Raw genomic sequence first — 18,438 nt, 5'->3', positions numbered from 1 at the left:
TGCTCACCGGAGGGCGCAGTGGCCTCTTCAAACAGCTGATCGGCAGGAGTGACCGGGATTGGAAACAGTGCTTGAATGGAGGTGGAGTGGTCACCCACTTACAATGCTGCTCTAACACCTCTCCTGAGGCAGTTTAATCACATCCAATAGCTTCAGTCAATTAAATGCAATGAACATTTTACCTCCATGACTGAAGCATTAGTGACCAGTATTTAGTGCTGGACATTTCTTGTAGAAGTCACTCGAATTGAGAAAGATAGTCCGATGCCTAAAGACAAAAAGTCCAGTTGCTCTGACTTATTGCTGCTGCAATATCATGACCTGGATGAAGGAGAATCTTCACAGACATGTAGTGAAGAGGAAACCTCAGGGGGCGTTCACGCGGCTTAAATCATTGACATGGGCCTTTCCAGCGGCTAAATCCACAACCAAAACTTACCAACCATTTCCCTATTTAACGTTAAAAACGTCACCTTGTGCACACGGTGTAAAATGGTTGAGGCTTTTTCAGTAGATGATTTGAGAAGTGACAAATGACTTCTTAGAAACAGATTTGATAAAAGGATTTGAGAGAGGTCAATGGAGAAGCAGGGAACGTCAGCCAAATATTCTCCTAAAACTCCACCAAATTAGAAACCGGCCTCCAAAACACACCCGTTTTCTGCTACTAATCTGCCCCCGATTCTAATGGGTGAACATAGCCTCAGATTTGAGTTTCTGTTTGAGGGAGACACAAAACCAACCCCTAGAAGTCAAAAAGTTCAAAGTGATGCACATCTTCAGGCACTAGCCAGACTGTAGATGTCGGCCATCGGTCAAGGTAAATTCCCAAATATTACATTTGGGATTAATATCACCCCCGCCACCCTTATATAGACCAATACTAACTGTACACGGCCATCAATTGTGTCCCGATTCCTAGAAAACACAATAATAATGTGAGGTGAGGCCAATGTGCACTTCACCTTCAGCAGACCCCAGCCTTAGGTACCAGACGATTACTTCACCCGGCCTCGGGGCATTGGTTCTGGACCACGTATAGCACTTACGTCTCAGGATATTTTAGGAGATGGATGTTGGGAGAGGCCAATGCGTTCTCCAAATTTACACCATGGTAAAGCATGATCTGCACAGACACTGAACCAGCAGGGAGAGATGTTGAATCTGAAACCAGGAAATCTGCAAATCCAGATGTTCATATATCTCGAGTTCACGTTACGCAAAGCAGCTCACTTCCAAACCTTACTCATCATTACAGACCTGAGCTCGTGCACACCGCCATATCACAGCTTCAGACAAGTATCAGGCTGTGCGGAGATGTAATACTGCAAGTCTATGGCTCCGTCCCAAACCTTCCTTTGATCTTAATTTAATATACAGCGTTTATTCCCTTTATGTGTTGAGGCTGAAGCACACATCTGCTCTGATGTGACCACATCTCCGCTTGGATAAAACCACGAGCCCTTATCAATAAACCGCCAACACCTGGCACTGTAATTCCCACCGTGCACATGCTCTGCAATCTAGGACGGTAGCTGCAGATGCTGCACCAATTCTTTGCAATGAAGCATGGCCTGTGAGGCTGCCCGCTACGTGAGGTCACTTGAATAATGGATTCTCTCATAAAATGTATTCACCTTCCATACTTGATGTCTGGGAGGCATTTATTTACGGGGGCTTTATTCATTCTGGGGTGTGATGAAGGGGTCATATGCACTACTTAGGTTGGGAGCATGTCCTATAGAAATGGGTAGGACAATCACTGTTACACTGTTGATACTGACCATTTTTGTAATATACTTTAATTATTGAAATTGTACATTTCTATTTGAAAATTAGCTCTAAATTGGCCCATTTTGTGCCTTATCAATGCTCCCTGTCTGCTTACTTAACTGTGGAGACTCACTCCACACTGACCGCTGCCCCTCTACAGATAGATAGGACAGAGAGGCTCCACACTGACTGATGCCTCTCTACAGATAGATAGGACAGAGAGGCTCCACACTGACTGATGCCTCTCTACAGATAGATAGGACAGAGAGGCTCCACACTGACCGCTGCCTCTCTACAGATAGATAGGACAGAGAGGCTCCACACTGACCGCTGCCTCTCTACAGATAGACAGGACAGAGAGGCTCCACACTGACCGCTGCCTCTCTACAGATAGATAGGACAGAGAGGCTCCACACCGACCGCTGCCTCTCTACAGATAGATAGGACAGAGAGGCTCCACACTGACCGCTGCCTCTCTACAGATAGATAGGACAGAGAGGCTCCACACCGACCGCTGCCTCTCTACAGATAGATAGGACAGAGAGGCTCCACACCGACCGCTGCCTCTCTACAGATAGATAGGACAGAGAGGCTCCACACCGACCGCTGCCTCTCTACAGATAGATAGGACAGAGAGGCTCCACACCGACCGCTGCTGCCCTCACTACAGATAGATAGGACAGAGAGGCTCCACACCGTCCGCTGCTGCCCTCACTGCCTCCCTACAGATAGGACAGAGAGGCTCCACACCGACCGCTGCCTCTCTACAGATAGATAGGACAGAGAGGCTCCACACCGACCGCTGCTGCCCTCACTACATATAGATAGGACAGAGAGGCTCCACACCGTCCGCTGCTGCCCTCACTGCCTCCCTACAGATAGGACAGAGAGGCTCCACACCGACCGCTGCTGCCCTCACTACAGATAGATAGGACAGAGAGGCTCCACACCGACCGCTGCTGCCCTCACTGCCTCCCTACAGATAGGACAGAGAGGCTCCACACCGACCGCTGCTGCCCTCACTGCCTCCCTACAGATAGGACAGAGAGGCTCCACACCGACCGCTGCCTCTCTACAGATAGACAGGACAGAGAGGCTCCACACTGACCGCTGCCTCTCTACAGATAGACAGGACAGAGAGGCTCCACACTGACCGCTGCCTCTCTACAGATAGACAGGACAGAGAGGCTCCACACTGACCGCTGCCCCTTTACAAATAGATAGGACAGAGAGGCTCCACACCGACCGCTGCTGCCCTCACTGCCTCCCTACAGATAGGACAGAGAGGCTCCACACCGACCGCTGCTGCCCTCACTGCCTCCCTACAGATAGGCTCCACACTGACTGATGCCTCTCTACAGATAGATAGGACAGAGAGGCTCCACACTGACCGCTGCTGCCCTCACTGCCCCTCTACAGATAGCACAGAGGCAGAGAGGCTCTAGAGAGGCAGTGATGGCAGCAGCAGCAGTCAGTGTGGAGCCTCTCTGTCCTATCTATCTGTAGAGAGGCATCAGTCAGTGTGGAGCCTCTCTGTCCTATCTATCTGTAGAGAGGCATCAGTCAGTGTGGAGCCTCTCTGTCCTATCTATCTGTAGAGAGGCATCAGTCAGTGTGGAGCCTCTCTGCCTCTGTCCTCACTGAGTGCTGCTGCCCTCACTGCCCCTCTACAGATAGGACAGAGGCAGAGAGGCAGTGAGGGCAGCAGCAGTCAGTGTGGAGCCTCTCTGCCTCTGTCCTATCTGTAGAGGGGCAGTGAGGGCAGCAGCAGTCAGTGACGACAGAGAGGCTCCACACTGACCGCTGCCTCCCTACAGATAGATAGGACAGAGAGGATCCACACTGACCGCTGCTGCCCTCTCTATCTATAGGGAGGCAGTGAGGGCAGCAGCAGTCATTGTGGAGCCTCTCTGCCTCTGTCCTATATATATCTATACCTATCTATCTGTAGAGGGTGGAGCAGGTCTTAACAGTTAAAGGGGTTGTCCGGGTCAAGAGCTGAATCCAGATCTACCCACTACATTTTCAGCCCGGCAGCCCCTGTGATATGAGCAGCAGAGCACTTCAGGGCAAAGGCATTGTCAGGCAATCTGGTGACGTACCGGGCTCTCCACAAGGACTGCTAGGTGGAGGCTTCCGCCCATCAGAGCCGGTGATGTCACAGAATACACTGCTGGGCGGAAGCCTTGGCCTAGCAGCGTGCCGAGCTAATCAAACAAGCCCTTGCCCTGCGTGACCCATGAAATGCTCTGATGCTCACACCAGAGGGGCCGGAGGGGTAGAGCTCTTTAAAGGGGTTGTGTCACTTCAGCAAGTGGCATTTATCATGTAGAGAAAGTTAATACATGCCACTTCCTAATGTATTGTGATTCTGCATATTGCTTCCTTTGCTGGCTGGATTCAATTTCAGAAATAAGATAATAATGCACTTAGTAAAGTAGATGCAAGCACTATATATGGACAAAGTCCTCACTCTGATATGATAATATCTGAGACACTTTGCCAATATATTTTGATCAAAACACGTCTGAGCCCGCCTACCGTGCGTCAAGGTGGTTCAATTTCCCATCACATTATACACTGCTCGTTTCCATGGTTATGACCACCCTGTAATCCAGAAGCCATGGTCATGCCTACAAACTACAGGGAAAATAAAGTGCCAGCTTCTCTGGCGGCCGGGCACGTGGGTAGGTGTGGATAGGCCAGTGCTTTTTCCTATAGTGTGTAAATACGACCACCACTGATGGATTACAGGGTGGTCATAACATGGATACGAGCCGTGTAAAATGCGAGCAATATGGAGAATCACAATATATTAGGAAGTGCCTTGAATTAACTTTCTCAAGATAATAAATGCCACTTGCTGAAGTGACACAACCCCTTTAAATAAACGTAAGACAGGGATCGTTGCTAAGGCACATAATGGGCCACTTTACAGTTTCTCTTTTTTTAATAGAAATGTACAATTTCAGCAATTAAAGCAGATCACAAAAATAGTCAGCATTGCTGCCGCTACCCATGTGCGTATAGTGGTTAATAATTCTAGAATCTGTCTCACGGGTTGGCCACCATGATAAATGTTATACAGCGTCTACATGCTATTGTAGGACTTCAAACCCAGAAGCAAATCCGCACTTCTGTCCGATTCCGTCTCGTCGCACAAACAAAGAAAGACCACACAAAGCCAGCATTTCCACATGATTTTATCTGCATATTCCCCGTCCGACACAATCCATGTGCAGGTTCCAGGAACCCTGTACAATATAAATTAAAAAGACCCATCTGCTAGACAGTGCTGGGTCCGAGGGAAGATCTACGCTTGGCAGATGTGTAAACCCGTTTCAAGCCCCGTCATGTAGCCCACCCCAGCTTAGAACATACTTCAGTCCCAGAACAGTTCCTAATCCTCCCCTGGAATGGTGCGGAGGAAGTAAACAGATAATCTAGCTACAGGTTGGGGGGATGGGGGGGGAATGCAACGTGGCGTTGCTGTAATAGACACCCTGGTGTCAAGTGTTTCATTAAAGCACCATTATATCAGGAGAGAAGTGCATTTGCAAAGGGAATATTAACCCCTCACCGTCCTGTGTGCAAAAAATTTAAAAAGGGCAATGTAACAGAAGAGGATCCTGCACCACGTCAGTTCTGTAGGCCTGTCCATTATTAAGTTATTATCTACAGCTGGACAGCCTGGGAAGGGTTAATGGCACACTGCTGAGGTCACTAAAATAATTTTTTTAAATGGAATCCGCAAGTGTTGTTGGTATTTGGATGTGTAGACTTCATGCTACATGTGACAACCATGGTCATCACGGTGACAGTCATGTTACTTCAACCATAAAATTGGATACCGCCTGAGGGTCTACAATGTCACCGTCCTGGTTGCTGTGGATGCGTTGATGTCGTTTAAAACTGGAACGGCAAAGAAAGTGTTTATTACAAAGCGAGCACGTGAAGGATTCTTCTTCATGGACCTTTGAGTGTGCAGCAAGGTCACTGGAGTTACGGAAGGCTTTTCCGCACTCCTTGCAGTTGTATCTGTGGATGCGGAGGTGATTCTTGAAGGCCAACAGATTGGAGAAAACCTTGAGGCAGTTTGGGCACTTGTAGACTCCGATTTTATGGGTTTTCTGGTGGTTAAACAGGCTCCCAGCATGGAGGTAAGAACGGCCGCATTGCTTGCATTTGTACTTGCGATCATCTTGGCTCGCTCGGTCTTTATCATTTTGTAACGTTTCCTCGGATTGTGACGCCTTTTTTTCACTGTGCAGAGTCTGTGTTGGCAAAACTAGTGAGGAAGACTGTGAAGAAGACAATGGCTCATGAGTGCGTTGGTGATGTTCAAGGGTTAGTTCACATCTGAACCTATGGTTACAGGTCGGACAATGGAATGTTTTTTCTCCGGTATGGACTGAGCTGTGTTTGAACAGCTTCTGGGAAGATGGAAAGGACTGCCCACAATCCACACACTGAAAGCGCTTTTCGGCAGCATGAGTCCGCAGATGGGTCTTCAAAGAGATGGGGTGGAGAAACTCTTTGTGACACACTGAGCACTTGGAGTTTCTACTTTCATGTGTGCTCTTCTGAGGGTGCAAACTGCCAGCATGGCGACCGGGACGGCTGCAAACATTACCCTCATGGGGTTGTTCATCCTTGTTTTTAGGTTGTGTAGATTCTCTTCCCTCACTCTCCGCAGAGGCCAACACGTCTAAGCCATTTTCTTTACACGTATGGCTCTCCTGCTCATCATAGTCCGTGAATGACATTCCACAAGTAACACATACTGGTTTTAATGGAGAAGCGTAATCAAGACATTCATGGCTGTTCTTGTCTGCATCACTGGAGACATCCTCATTATTAAAGCTGGATGCTTCAGGATCCACAGTGGGGTTTTCTTCCTGGTGGTCATCTATGGTTTTTGCTTCTTCTGTTCTTGATGGTATCTGAGGGTCAGACTGGGATCCTTCTTGAACATGAACAAGTTGGTGCCTTATCAGTTGCCTCTTCCACTTAAAGATTTTCCCGCACTGAGAACAAGGATGTCTTTTGGCTTCATAGTGAGTGCGCTGATGGTTCTTCAAAGCCATTAGATTAGAGTAGGTTTTGTCACAGACTGAACAATGGAACTGACCCATTTTGTGGCTTTTCTTATGGTTGAACAGGCTTCCAGCATGTCTGTAGGATCTTCCACACTCCACACACTGGTATGGACGGGAATCTGGATCCATTTCTCTCTTCACACGAGAATCAGAGCTTTTCTCTCCGGCAACATTACCAACAGAAGAGCTTTCACTTGAAACTTGCAGTGACTTTTGACGATTCCCTTGAGAAAGTCTTCGGTATCTGCTTTTACGGTTGCGTCTTCCTAACTTTTTGGCTGAGGCCCTTTGCCGGTGAATTCTTTGGTGAGTATCTAGTTGTTTTTGCAGCCGAAAAGCTTTACCGCAATCCAGGCATGTGTGCCTCTTTAGCTCAAAATGGATGCGGTTGTGATTCTTCATTGCCATTAGATTAAAGAAGCGCTTCTGACAGATGGAACAGCGGAAAATTCCAGTCTTATGAGTCTGCTTATGGTTAATAAGACTCCCAGCATGTCTGTAGCTCCTGCCACACACTTCGCAACGGAATGGACGGCGATGAAATCCAGTCTCTCCTTCATTTTGTGATGGAACAGAGTTGGCAAAGACTGGAAGATCTTGAACTTTATGATGCTCAACTAGAGCACCAAGTTTATCAGGGTGAGAGCTACAATTACCAGAACGATGTAGTGCTAGATCCTTCACCCCAAATCTCATACCACAGAAATCGCAGACCTGAAGCTTTTTCTCTTCGACGTCAGACACATTAAGAGCTTTGCTCACTAATGGACACTCTGAAGAATTCTTCTTACTGCTCTGGACTACATTTAGTCTGACTATCCGTCTAGAAAACCGTCTCCTTGAAGTCTTACTTTTTGGTGTTTGGTTGTAATACTGGGAAGTGGGATGACCTTGCAAGCTACCATCTTTAGTTGTTTTTTTAATGCCATTGCCTCGACTAGCAAAGTCAGAAGGCAAAGGTAAACTGGAAGGAGGAGAAAACGGTTTCTCGCCCCCACTGCGGTATATACGGTCATTTACAGCAGAGGATTGTAGCTGATGGCGATTGCTCAAAGCTGCCGGCTGCTTACACTTTGGGTGATGCCTCAAATGGGTTGTATAAGCAGCCAGGTTGGGGTAATGCCTAGAACAACCTACACACTTGAAGTTTCCAACTAAGTGAGTCTTTTTATGATTTACTAAACTTCCGCCATGTCGATAAGTCTTTCCACACTGTTCGCAAGTATAAGGGCGGCTCTCCGGACTGTCTTCGTTTTTAGCAGTTGAGCCAGAGCCTTCACTATTCTTTAATATTGGACTGTGTTGCTGTTGATTCTCATCGATTTCTTGAATTGCTTCAGGGTAGATTTTTTCATTGGCAGAGGATTCCTCGTGGCTGTGACTAAAGCTGTGAGCCTGTAAGCTCTCTAAATCATCGTAGGTTTTCCCACAAAAACCACAGATGTGGGACAGCAGGCCTCCCCCGTCATTGGCTTCACTGTTCTCGGTTTCCTCTATCTCGCTTTTTATTCTGCTTAATAGTTCCCTTTCCGATGAATGCATAGAGAACGAGAATTCTGCCTCTTGTTCTTCGCTGTGCAGTTCTGGAAGAGATTCCTCCATGGCCTGATGTTTCTCGTGAGCAACCTGATGTTGGTGGAAGTCAACTTCATTTGAAAAAATCAAACCACAGTGACCACAGTCATAGTGGTTATCGGATGGGAGCTGGTTGTCCACAAATTCACTCCCTTCAGGTCCATCTAAGCTTGTATTCCTGAGGGTTTGAGGCTTCGTGTGGGTCTCAAAATGACTTCTCAGAGAAAGAAGGTTAGGGTATTCTTTGGGGCAAAAGGAGCACTGGTATATACCCGCCTGATGGCTACGTTTATGGTCATTTAAATCATCTATATGGTCATATACTTCTCCACATTCTACACAGGTGTATTCGGGCTGTTCGTCTTCTGCAGAGCCCAGATGTTTATGTTCATCATCTTGGAAATTCAGGTTATTGGAGTGGTCCCAGCTGTAGTCTCCAAAAGCTGTATCTTTATTAACCTCTAGTGAGCTGGACCGGTGGCCCTGATGATCCCACGGATTTTCCTCTGTGTGTACCATTTGGTGTGCCAGCAAATCATTTTCAGTGTGGAACCTTTTTTCACAGCTGATACAACTGTATAGGCCTTTACCATCAGATGGATAGGAAAAATCTGAATATAGAAGTGCATGGTCGACATGCAGTTCTCCTTGCTGGGCTTTTTTTACTTTGTGGTGAATTCGAATATGATTTTTTAAGGCAGCCATGTTATGTACGTGCTTGGAGCAATACGGGCACATGTAGTCACCAGTTTGATGTGTTCTTTTGTGGTTGATTAGGCTTCCTGAATGTCTATATGACTTATTGCACAGGTTACATTCATACACTCTCCTTCTGTGGTTTTCTGAGCTTTTTGGAACCTTCTCGTGATGTCCTACAGGTCCATTTACTTTGGAAAGATCTTTTTCTGTGGTTGCTATAGAAATTGCACACTGAATGTTTGTGAGGGTCGTTGCAGGAGATATGGTTATTGCACTTGGACAGTTCTTTCTATGTGTTTGGAAATGCTCTAAACAGTCAAATGACTTTCCACATGGGCAATGACTCTGGGACTCATTCAAAGGTTCTTCAACAGCCCTATTAATTGTGGTGGCTACATGGCGTACATCATCATTTACCTTTAAAGAGGCAGCCAGGAAGTGGCTGTTCTTGTTCTGCAAAAACCTGGGCTTGGTCCTAAAAAACTGTCGGCCTCGTCTGGATGCTCTGCCTCTTCTTCCCGTATATGATCTACGGTGGAAACGGACATGATTTCTTAGGGCCATTAGATTAGAGTATTGCTTTGGACAAAGAGAGCACTGATACACTCCGGTCTTGTGAGTTAGCTTGTGATTTATTAAGCTGCTTTTGTGCCGATACGTTCTGCCACAAATTTCACACTTATGTGGACGATAGTCTGTTGATTGGGGGTGTTCTTCCAATGGCAAAGATTCAGGCTCTTTCGAGGTGATCGGATCAGGTTGAGGCTGCTCTAAACCATCATCAGTGTTGTGGACACCATCATCTCTGTTTTCCAGCTTTATTTCATGTGGAGATGCTAAGGAATCATCCAAGTTGTCCTTCTCTATCTTGATGACATCTGGGAAGCCAGGTCCACTTGAATATGCAGAATCTTCACTGCTACCTTGTGAAACGTGAAGAGTTTCTTGCCAAACACCTGATTCAGGAACTTCCTCTACGCGTTTCTCATTCGATATTTTATCTATTTCTGGCTTCTGGTGAAGTAACTGATGTTGTAAGAAGTCGCTCTCATTGGCAGAAATCTCACGGATTCTTCCCTGATAGAAATCTTCTTGGTTTTGATAGAACTCAGACAAGCTAGCAGAAGAGAAGTAGGCATCTCCTAACCTCTTTCCTGCTCTAGACTTAAAGTGAGCCCGAAGATGGTTTTTTAAGGCAGCCATATTGAACATCTGTTTGGAACACAAGGAACAGCTGTACACACCAGTTTGATGAGTTTTTTTGTGATTTATGAGGCTCCCCGCATGCCTGTAGGTCTTTCCACATTCCTGACACTTAAAAGGTCTATCGCCAAAACCCGTATCTTCATCATGTGCATCTTCATAATCTGGTTGTTCAACTAGAAAGTCTTTTGCCATTTCTTTGGATTCATCTTCATTTCTACTCTCAATCTTCGAGTCTGAACAGAAGGTAGAATCGGTCAAATCATTGTTAGGCTTTGCAAGAGGGCTTAACGAAGATGCAAGATCTTCTTGGCAGGTGTGAGGTCCGAGGATGGCTTCTTTATCATCTTCAGATTTGATGTTCTCGGATGAATCAGGTAAACTAGGTGGATTATCTGTCTTCTCAATCTGTGGTGGCGCAGATCTGTCTATATGGACACCAGCACTTGTTCCAGAAGATCGAGGGGATTTACAACTTCGTCGAGCTCTAGAGTCTGAATGGAGACGACAATGGTTTTTCATTGCCATAAGGTTTGAGAACTCCTTATAGCAGACTGCACACTGGTATATACCAACCATATGGCTTTGCCTGTGGTTGGCTAGACTTCCCGCATGTTTGTAAGATTTCCCACACTGAGTACACTTGTACCGATATTCCTCGACGTTACTGTCATTCGGCTGATCTTTCTCATCTGTAAAATCTTCATGTTCTTCTGCGTCCTCTTTTGCAGGGCTTCCATTTCCTGCTTTTTCATCTGGGTAATATTTTGAGACAAGCTGAGGAAAGTCCACAGGCAACATGGATTCAGCAATGTAGTTCTCCAAGTTACTTATTAGATTATTACTGTCCACCAGTACTGAGGACTGCACTTCAAATTTGGAGCTTCTTAAAATTTTGTCCCCACTGGGGGTAGATTGACAACCATGTAAAGACCTCCGATGATTGTACAGCTGCTGTGACATCCGAAAAGCTTCTCCACACTGTTCACACTTAAAACGTTTCTCCTCTGAGTGAGTGCGCAAGTGACTTTTCAAGCCCATGGGGTTGGAGTACTCCTTCTGACATATCAAACACGTGTAGAGACCAATTTGATGAGTCTTCTTATGGTTGACTAAACTTCCTGCGTGCCGATAACTCTTGTCACATTGATTACATTTATATGGTCTATCTTCATGGTAACTTTCCAATGCTTTCATACCAGAGAAAGCCATGGTGCTCTGGTCAGAGATCAGATTTTGGTCTGAAGAACCCTCCGCTTGGTAAGACCCATCATCCATGTTTGTTCTGCAATGTAGGATGTCTTCCAAAACATGGAATCTCCCACAATCAGCAGGGGAAGAAGCTACATTTTCAAGAGATCACTTCAAGCTGTGGCATTGTTTCAAGGTTGATGCGTCTCTCGCAGGCCCAATCATTGGCAGGGTCTTTTGCACTTCTTAAATCTTCATCCTGTTAAAGAAGAAAAAACATGGTTAATGGTGTGAATCAATACACTACAAGGTCTAAAACAAAAGGAAAATGGACTCTCTAGATAAGTACTCTTGTTTGTCTGCAGGACAACCATTTGTGTCCTTCAACGTACTGCACTAGTTTCCTGAACGTGAATAAATAGTCTATCAAACGGGTACAAAACATGCAATAAAAGTCTTCACAAATCTAGCATCGTGGTCAAATCTATGAGCTTTGAAAGTCTCCAAAAAGTTTCTGCTCAGACATCATGGTGACAGAGTTCAATTAAAAGAAATCTTAAGGACCAAGAAACTAATCCTCACCAGTAAGGTCCAAGTTAAAGGGGTCATCACTCGCTCCATCAAACATAGATCAGTATGATAGGGCCCTAATTCTACAGCAGTGGACATTAGCCTCGTTACCCATCTGAAACCTGTATATAGGACCACCGATTGTGAAGCCTGTAGAGGGGCACGTCAAAGATTGTTGGTTCTCCTGCTCCATTTTTAGATCTTCAGCTATCGTGAAGGAGCCTAACAATTCAGGAAGCATGGCTGACCTCTACAAGTGACAGCAGAACTACCTATTTCCCGTTAACACGCTTTTCGAGCACTTTCTTATCTGTACAGGTTTTGTGTGATCTTAGAGATTACAGGATTAGTTCTGCAAGTCTGGACCCTACCCGATCTATACACCGCCACTGCATTATAGCCCTCTGCTAGCCGGAACACATCCCCTCATGGAGAACACACCCAACGTATAAAATCCAGCACGAAGCCGCCTGCATTCCTGGGAAACACATTTAATGGCCTTCAAGAACTGGCATGCAGGAGATGACAGCCAGTCGGAAACCCCGGCTCGCTTCATGGCAGGATTTCGTTTACTACAAGGTGAGACTCTCCTGCGACATGTAATGAAGTTCTCATCTCCCCTGAAGTATTTCACATTCTTGTAATTCCAGGTTTTGTTCTGGTACTAGAAGAATATTAACATAAGAAGCTATTAGGGAATGAAGCACCTCCAATGGCCAGCGCTTGGTGTACAGGGCGTTTCTAGAAAGTCTGTGACACATCTGCCCGGTCTATGACCCCCCCCCCCCCTCTACCCCCCGGGGGGGATACACATAATATGGCACCCTGCTATGAGGCCGCCTGTGAACTCAATGCAAACAGATTGGACTGGGATCCAGTTCACAGCAAACTGCAATAGCCTGCTGACTGGGACAAGAGACCGCAGATGTTGCGAGCCCTGGTGACTGCTGGCTGACAGGAGGACACTTGATCCGAGCGCACAATCTATACATATAATGGAAGACATCAGGGTTGTACGCAGCTAGGAATGCACGGCTCCCGGACCCCACCAATCAAAATGTCTGACAAGTCAAAATCAATATTCAAAGGTTTTATTTTAAAAAATGTGACACGTATCCTCTAAAAGAGAATCTACGGGTCAGGCAACATCTCCACGCTACGGCATCACTGACAGATGCAGCGAAGCCAGGCCGAATACAATAACCGTACCCCCGCCATCCATCTTGTGGGTACAGTCACAGCACCCACAAAATCCTTAGAACAGCGATATCCGCCGCTGCTCGCTCTGAGCCTTCTCTTAAAGGGGTGGTCCAAGCTTTTCACACCGATGGCCTATCCTCAGATCTGACGCTCCGCACCCCTGCGGCATTCACTTCAGTGAGAGCAGCGCGGCAGGAACCGGCTCCAGCCACCCAACAATGGACGGACAGGTCACCTTCCTAAAGGGTTGTCAGTAAGCACGCCCATATTAATGATGCCCCCCCCAGCTCCATGACATCCCACTTCTGCAAGGGGACAGCAACCTCTAGCACTCCAGCTGTGGTTAAACTACAACTCCCAGCGAGCACACTCGTTTGGTTGTTCTCAGAATTCCCACAGAAATCAGAGCATGCTGGGAGTTGTAGTTGCACAAAGCTGGAGTGCTATAGGTTGCAGACCCTCCATTACCGCAGATCCAACGATCTGTCTGATCACTGGTGGATGAGTTGTCTTCTCTGTGGCAATTGGTTTTACGTTCCTCTGGATGGACTGAAGAGAACACGTATAACGGGTGACCCAACCCACGAGCAGTGCAGTTATGTCTGCCGGGTGCCTCGGCGAAAGCACAACTACATAAAACTGACGTCGAAAAGAAGAGTAAACAACGTCAATGGTGCGGAGAGGAGCAGGCCTCGGGGGGGCGATCACTCAGCAGCATCTTCTCACCATGCACATTCCCGGCTGTGGAGTTCTCCTGCCCTCGGGCGCACACAGACAGGATCGGCCTTAAACTTCACCAGAGTAATATTACGTAACAGGAGCCGATGGAGCGACACCTCCCCCGCACACAGGAGACTCCAGATCGTGTGGCCCACAATCTCCTTAATTTGCAAAAAGAAAAAAATCCACGGAGAACATTGATGAGGGTCACCTGGTCTCCACCACCTCTAAGGTCTCTTTAAGGCACACCAAATTATGAACCAGGGCGTCAATAAATACATAAATAGGAAGAAAACAAGTTTATCCAACAGCCTCAACAAAGATTGCAAAAATATATATACTTTATTGAATTCATACAAAACATATAGATAAAATAGCAGCGAGACCCGAAGAGAGGGCAAAGAGGGAACTGCAGAGTCCGTCCGCCTCAGAATGGGATCCAGCAATGATAACACCATCACAATATGCCAAACATCACCAGCACCCGGGGCACGGTGGCCACATATGGGGCGCTCACAATGCCTATACGAGGGCAGGATAGAAAGGTAATTCAGGTCAGGACCATCTGTAGCACGCCGACTCTGCAGTCGCCTCCTCCCAGCGTCGTTTCGCCACACTGGCTTCTTCCGGGGATAAGGAATCAATCGAAAACCTCCTCAAAAATTATACAAAGCTGTTACCAGTGGTAATCATTCAAGGCATCGGTGGCGTATCACGTAATCGGGATCAGGTTGAACGGTGGTCGAAACAAGGCACCATTACGTGCCCATCACGTGGTACCCGGCTCAGAAAAATTGGTTGTGCGCTTCACGCTGGAGCGCACTCCCGGCAAAAGCACACGACCATTTTTTCTGAACCGGGTAACACGTCATGGGTCTTGTTTCGGCACACGCGCGCGCACTGACCACTGTTCGACACTATCCGGATTACGTGATACGCCACAGATGCCTTGAATTATTACAACTGGTAACAGCTTTGTATAATTTTTGAGGTTTTCGATTGATTCCTTATCCCCGGAAGAAGCCGGTGTGGCGAAACGACATTGGGAAGAGGCGACTGCAGAGTCGGCGTGCTACAGATGGTCCTGACATGAATTACCTTTCTATCCTGCCCTCATATAGGCATTGTGAGCGCCCCATATGTGGCCACCGTGCCCCGGGTGCTGGTGATGTTTGGCATATTGTGAGGGTGTTCTCATTGCTGGATCCCATTCTGAGGCGGACGGACTCTGCAGTTCCCTCTTTGCACTCTCTTGGGGTCTCGCTGCTATTTTATCTATAGGTTTTTATAAGTACTGTATGAATTCAATAAAGTATATATTTTAGCAATTTTGATGGAAGAAGCTTTTCTTTGGTGGGGCTGTAAGGTCTCTTTAAGGCATTTACGAAACATCTTCCTCGTCTTCGAGGCCTCAAACACAGTGGTGAATTCTGGAGATCGTTGAGATGTTGGTACAGCTGGTGCCAACACCCAAGGGTGCAGTTCTCCTTCTAGTAAGTGGACGCAGGTCTGACCACGGCCAGTGACGGCGTGTTACTCCGTGCAGTGGATACATGAAACCAGAGGAGTTTCATCCCCACCACAGACGATGAGGCTGAAGGCTCAGGACTCCAGGTGACCTCAGGGTCGACCCGGTCATAACGAGTGCCGACAGTATAACAAGCGGGCCGACGCTCGGTGCAGACCGTCAGAGGACACACGGCAATGACCGCCCCCATAACTTCCATGATGTCTACACATCTCATGAGCACACGGCCGATGTGCTGCTGACAACAATGTTTTTTTTTTTTGGCTTCCTAAATGATCTGCTCTCATGTGTGGGGTGATCGCCGCCATGTTTACAGGGGCAACGACCGTCACCGGTCAATCTTTCTACAAGGGGAAATGCTCCCATTCAGAACTTCAACTAAGCTGCGGTTTACATGGGACTGCCACTAGCACTAGAATAAGGCGGGGGACGGAGCTGTTGATCAGGATCCTGGAACGGAAAGTGAACCTACATCAAACCAATTCCTAAGGACCGGCGCTGGACATGCACTGCGGCGCTCCTGTCACCTGCTCCACGGGGACTTTAATATGGTGACCCCTGCCCTGGACGAGGCCGCCCCTCCCTATGGCCCACATACATTAATAAGTGATGGGGCACCCCAGAAAGAGCGCAACTTCTCCGACCACTCCAAGGAAAGGGGGTGTGGCTTACTGGTAGGGGGCGTGGTCGACCGTTCAGCACAAATCTTCCCGCCACCGGCAGATCTCGTTTTCTGACTTTACTACAGTCCAAAATGCGTCAGAATTATAAAGAGGTGTGGCGATCAATACATTTGGCGCAATTCACCTTTTTTTTTTTTCTGCTGGGCGCATAATAAAACACCATTTAATAAACGTGGGCCTGTGGGGGATGGCACATACTTTACACCGGCTGAGGGTTCGTTACAATGTATCCAGGCTACACAACTGTCTGTTACTAAACTCCAGACTGATACAACAACAGCAAGCAGAGATCTTGAAAATAGGTGACCCAAAAAGTCAATTATTAGGTTGCAGAGCTTTGATGCGGCTCCTAGAGATCATGCACATGAACGTACTATTTTATGTGTCTGCTCTGTTTTTTTTGCGGCCCGTATGTGGAACCATTCACTGCAATAGATCTGCAAAAAAAAAAGATGGAACACGTCCTATCGTTGTCCGTTTTGTGGACAAGGACAGGCATTGTTACAACAGATCGGCAAAAAAGAAGATGTAATATGGACGTCATCCGTATTTTTTGCAGACTGCGGACCACACAATACATACGGCCGTGTGCATGAGCCCTCAGTCCCCTCTTAGGACACACACACATCTATTGACACCATTATAAATACTCCCGTGATCCCGACGCTATTATACACCTATAACACGAGCCCTGCCCCTTGCTGCATCCAACGCACGCGTATTATTATGTTCTACATCCTCCAAGAGCACGCAGTAAGTTATAGCCTTATATCAGTACAGGAGGGCGGTTATTACATAGCGGCCCAGGAGGGCGGTTATTACATAGCGGCCCAGGAGGGCGGTTATTACATAGCGGCCCAGGAGGGCGGTTATTACATAGCGGCCCAGGAGGGCGGTTATTACATAGCGGCCCAGGAGGGCGGTTATTACATAGCGGCCCAGGAGGGCGGTTATTACATAGCGGCCCAGGAGGGCGGTTATTACATAGCGGCCCAGGAGGGCGGTTATTACATAGCGGCCCAGGAGGGCGGGTTTTACATAGCGGCCCAGGAGGGCGGGTTTTACATAGCGGCCCAGGAGGGCGGGTTTTACATAGCGGCCCAGGAGGGCGGGTTTTACATAGCGGCCCAGGAGGGCGGTTATTACATAGCGGCCCAGGAGGGCGGGTTTTACATAGCGGCCCAGGAGGGCGGGTTTTACATAGCGGCCCAGGAGGGCGGGTTTTACATAGCGGCCCAGGAGGGCGGGTTTTACATAGCGGCCCAGGAGGGCGGGTTTTACATAGCGGCCCAGGAGGGCGGGTATTACCCTCGCCCCCTCGCCCCCCCCCCCTCTCGGCGCACCCTCGTCCCCCCTCTCGGCGCACCCTCGTCCCCCCTCTCGGCGCACCCTCGTCCCCCCTCTCGGCGCACCCTCGTCCCCCCTCTCGGCGCACCCTCGTCCCCCCTCTCGGCGCACCCTCGTCCCCCCTCTCGGCGCACCCTCGTCCTCCCTCTCAGCACTCTCGTCCCCCCTCTCAGCACTCTCGTCCCCCCTCTCAGCACTCTCGTCCCCCCTCTCAGCACTCTCGTCCCCCCTCTCAGCACTCTCGTCCCCCCTCTCAGCACTCTCGTCCCCCCTCTCAGCACTCTCGTCCCCCCTCTCAGCACTCTCGTCCCCCCTCTCAGCACTCTCGTCCCCCCTCTCAGCACTCTCGTCCCCCCTCTCAGCACTCTCATCCCCTCTCAGCACTCTCATCCTCTCTCAGCACTCTCATCCTCTCTCAGCACTCTCGTCCCCTCTCTCAGCACTCTCGTCCCCTCTCTCAGCACTCTCGTCCCCCCTCTCAGCACTCTCGTCCTCTCTCAGCACTCTCATCCTCCTATAACACTTATAATGACAGCTGCACTCACCATGGGTCCGGTAACAGCAGTGACAGTAATGTCTGGGGCTCCCAGACCTTGTGTGAGGTCTCAGTCAGTCAGTGCCAGCCTGATCCGTGATGCCATTAAATGGGGCCCTCAGGACACCCAGGGGCCCCGGTTGCAACTCTCCTCTCTTCCTAGGTGATTCCCCCGGGGCCTTCGGGTGAGGGGCCCGGCCCGAGGAATCAATCCAGGACCATTTATATCATCTCCCTGCACAACAAACACTTCCTTTTGTTACTAGGAAACAGGAAGAGTGCGCCGTTCAATGTCTTCCTCCCTCGGGTGCCCGG

The 18,438-nt window shown here is 48.2% G+C and overlaps 1 protein-coding gene across 1 annotated transcript; it reads right to left on the bottom strand.

The window, feature by feature from the left end:
• Positions 1 to 4,964: 4,964 nt before the first annotated feature.
• On the bottom strand, positions 4,965 to 18,428 carry LOC122944430 (zinc finger protein 646-like). The gene is made up of 2 exons (XM_044302675.1): positions 18,134 to 18,428; positions 4,965 to 11,799 (listed from the first exon to the last, which is right to left on the bottom strand). The coding sequence occupies exon 2, from the start codon at positions 11,625 to 11,627 to the stop codon at positions 5,595 to 5,597; it is 6,033 nt and encodes a 2,010-aa protein (XP_044158610.1). The 5' UTR covers positions 11,628 to 11,799; positions 18,134 to 18,428; the 3' UTR covers positions 4,965 to 5,594.
• Between the last annotated feature and the right edge of the window lie 10 nt (positions 18,429 to 18,438).

The sequence above is a fragment of the Bufo gargarizans genome, chromosome 8 (genome assembly GCF_014858855.1).
Source record: "Bufo gargarizans isolate SCDJY-AF-19 chromosome 8, ASM1485885v1, whole genome shotgun sequence".
In the NCBI taxonomy this organism is placed as follows: domain Eukaryota; kingdom Metazoa; phylum Chordata; class Amphibia; order Anura; family Bufonidae; genus Bufo; species Bufo gargarizans.
This window is presented reverse-complemented; position numbering and strand designations above follow the sequence as displayed.

Excerpts from the sequence above, each read along its gene's own strand:
- LOC122944430 (XM_044302675.1), bottom strand. The coding sequence starts at position 11,627 with ATGGATGATGGGTCTTACCAAGCGGAGGGTTCTTCAGACCAAAATCTG.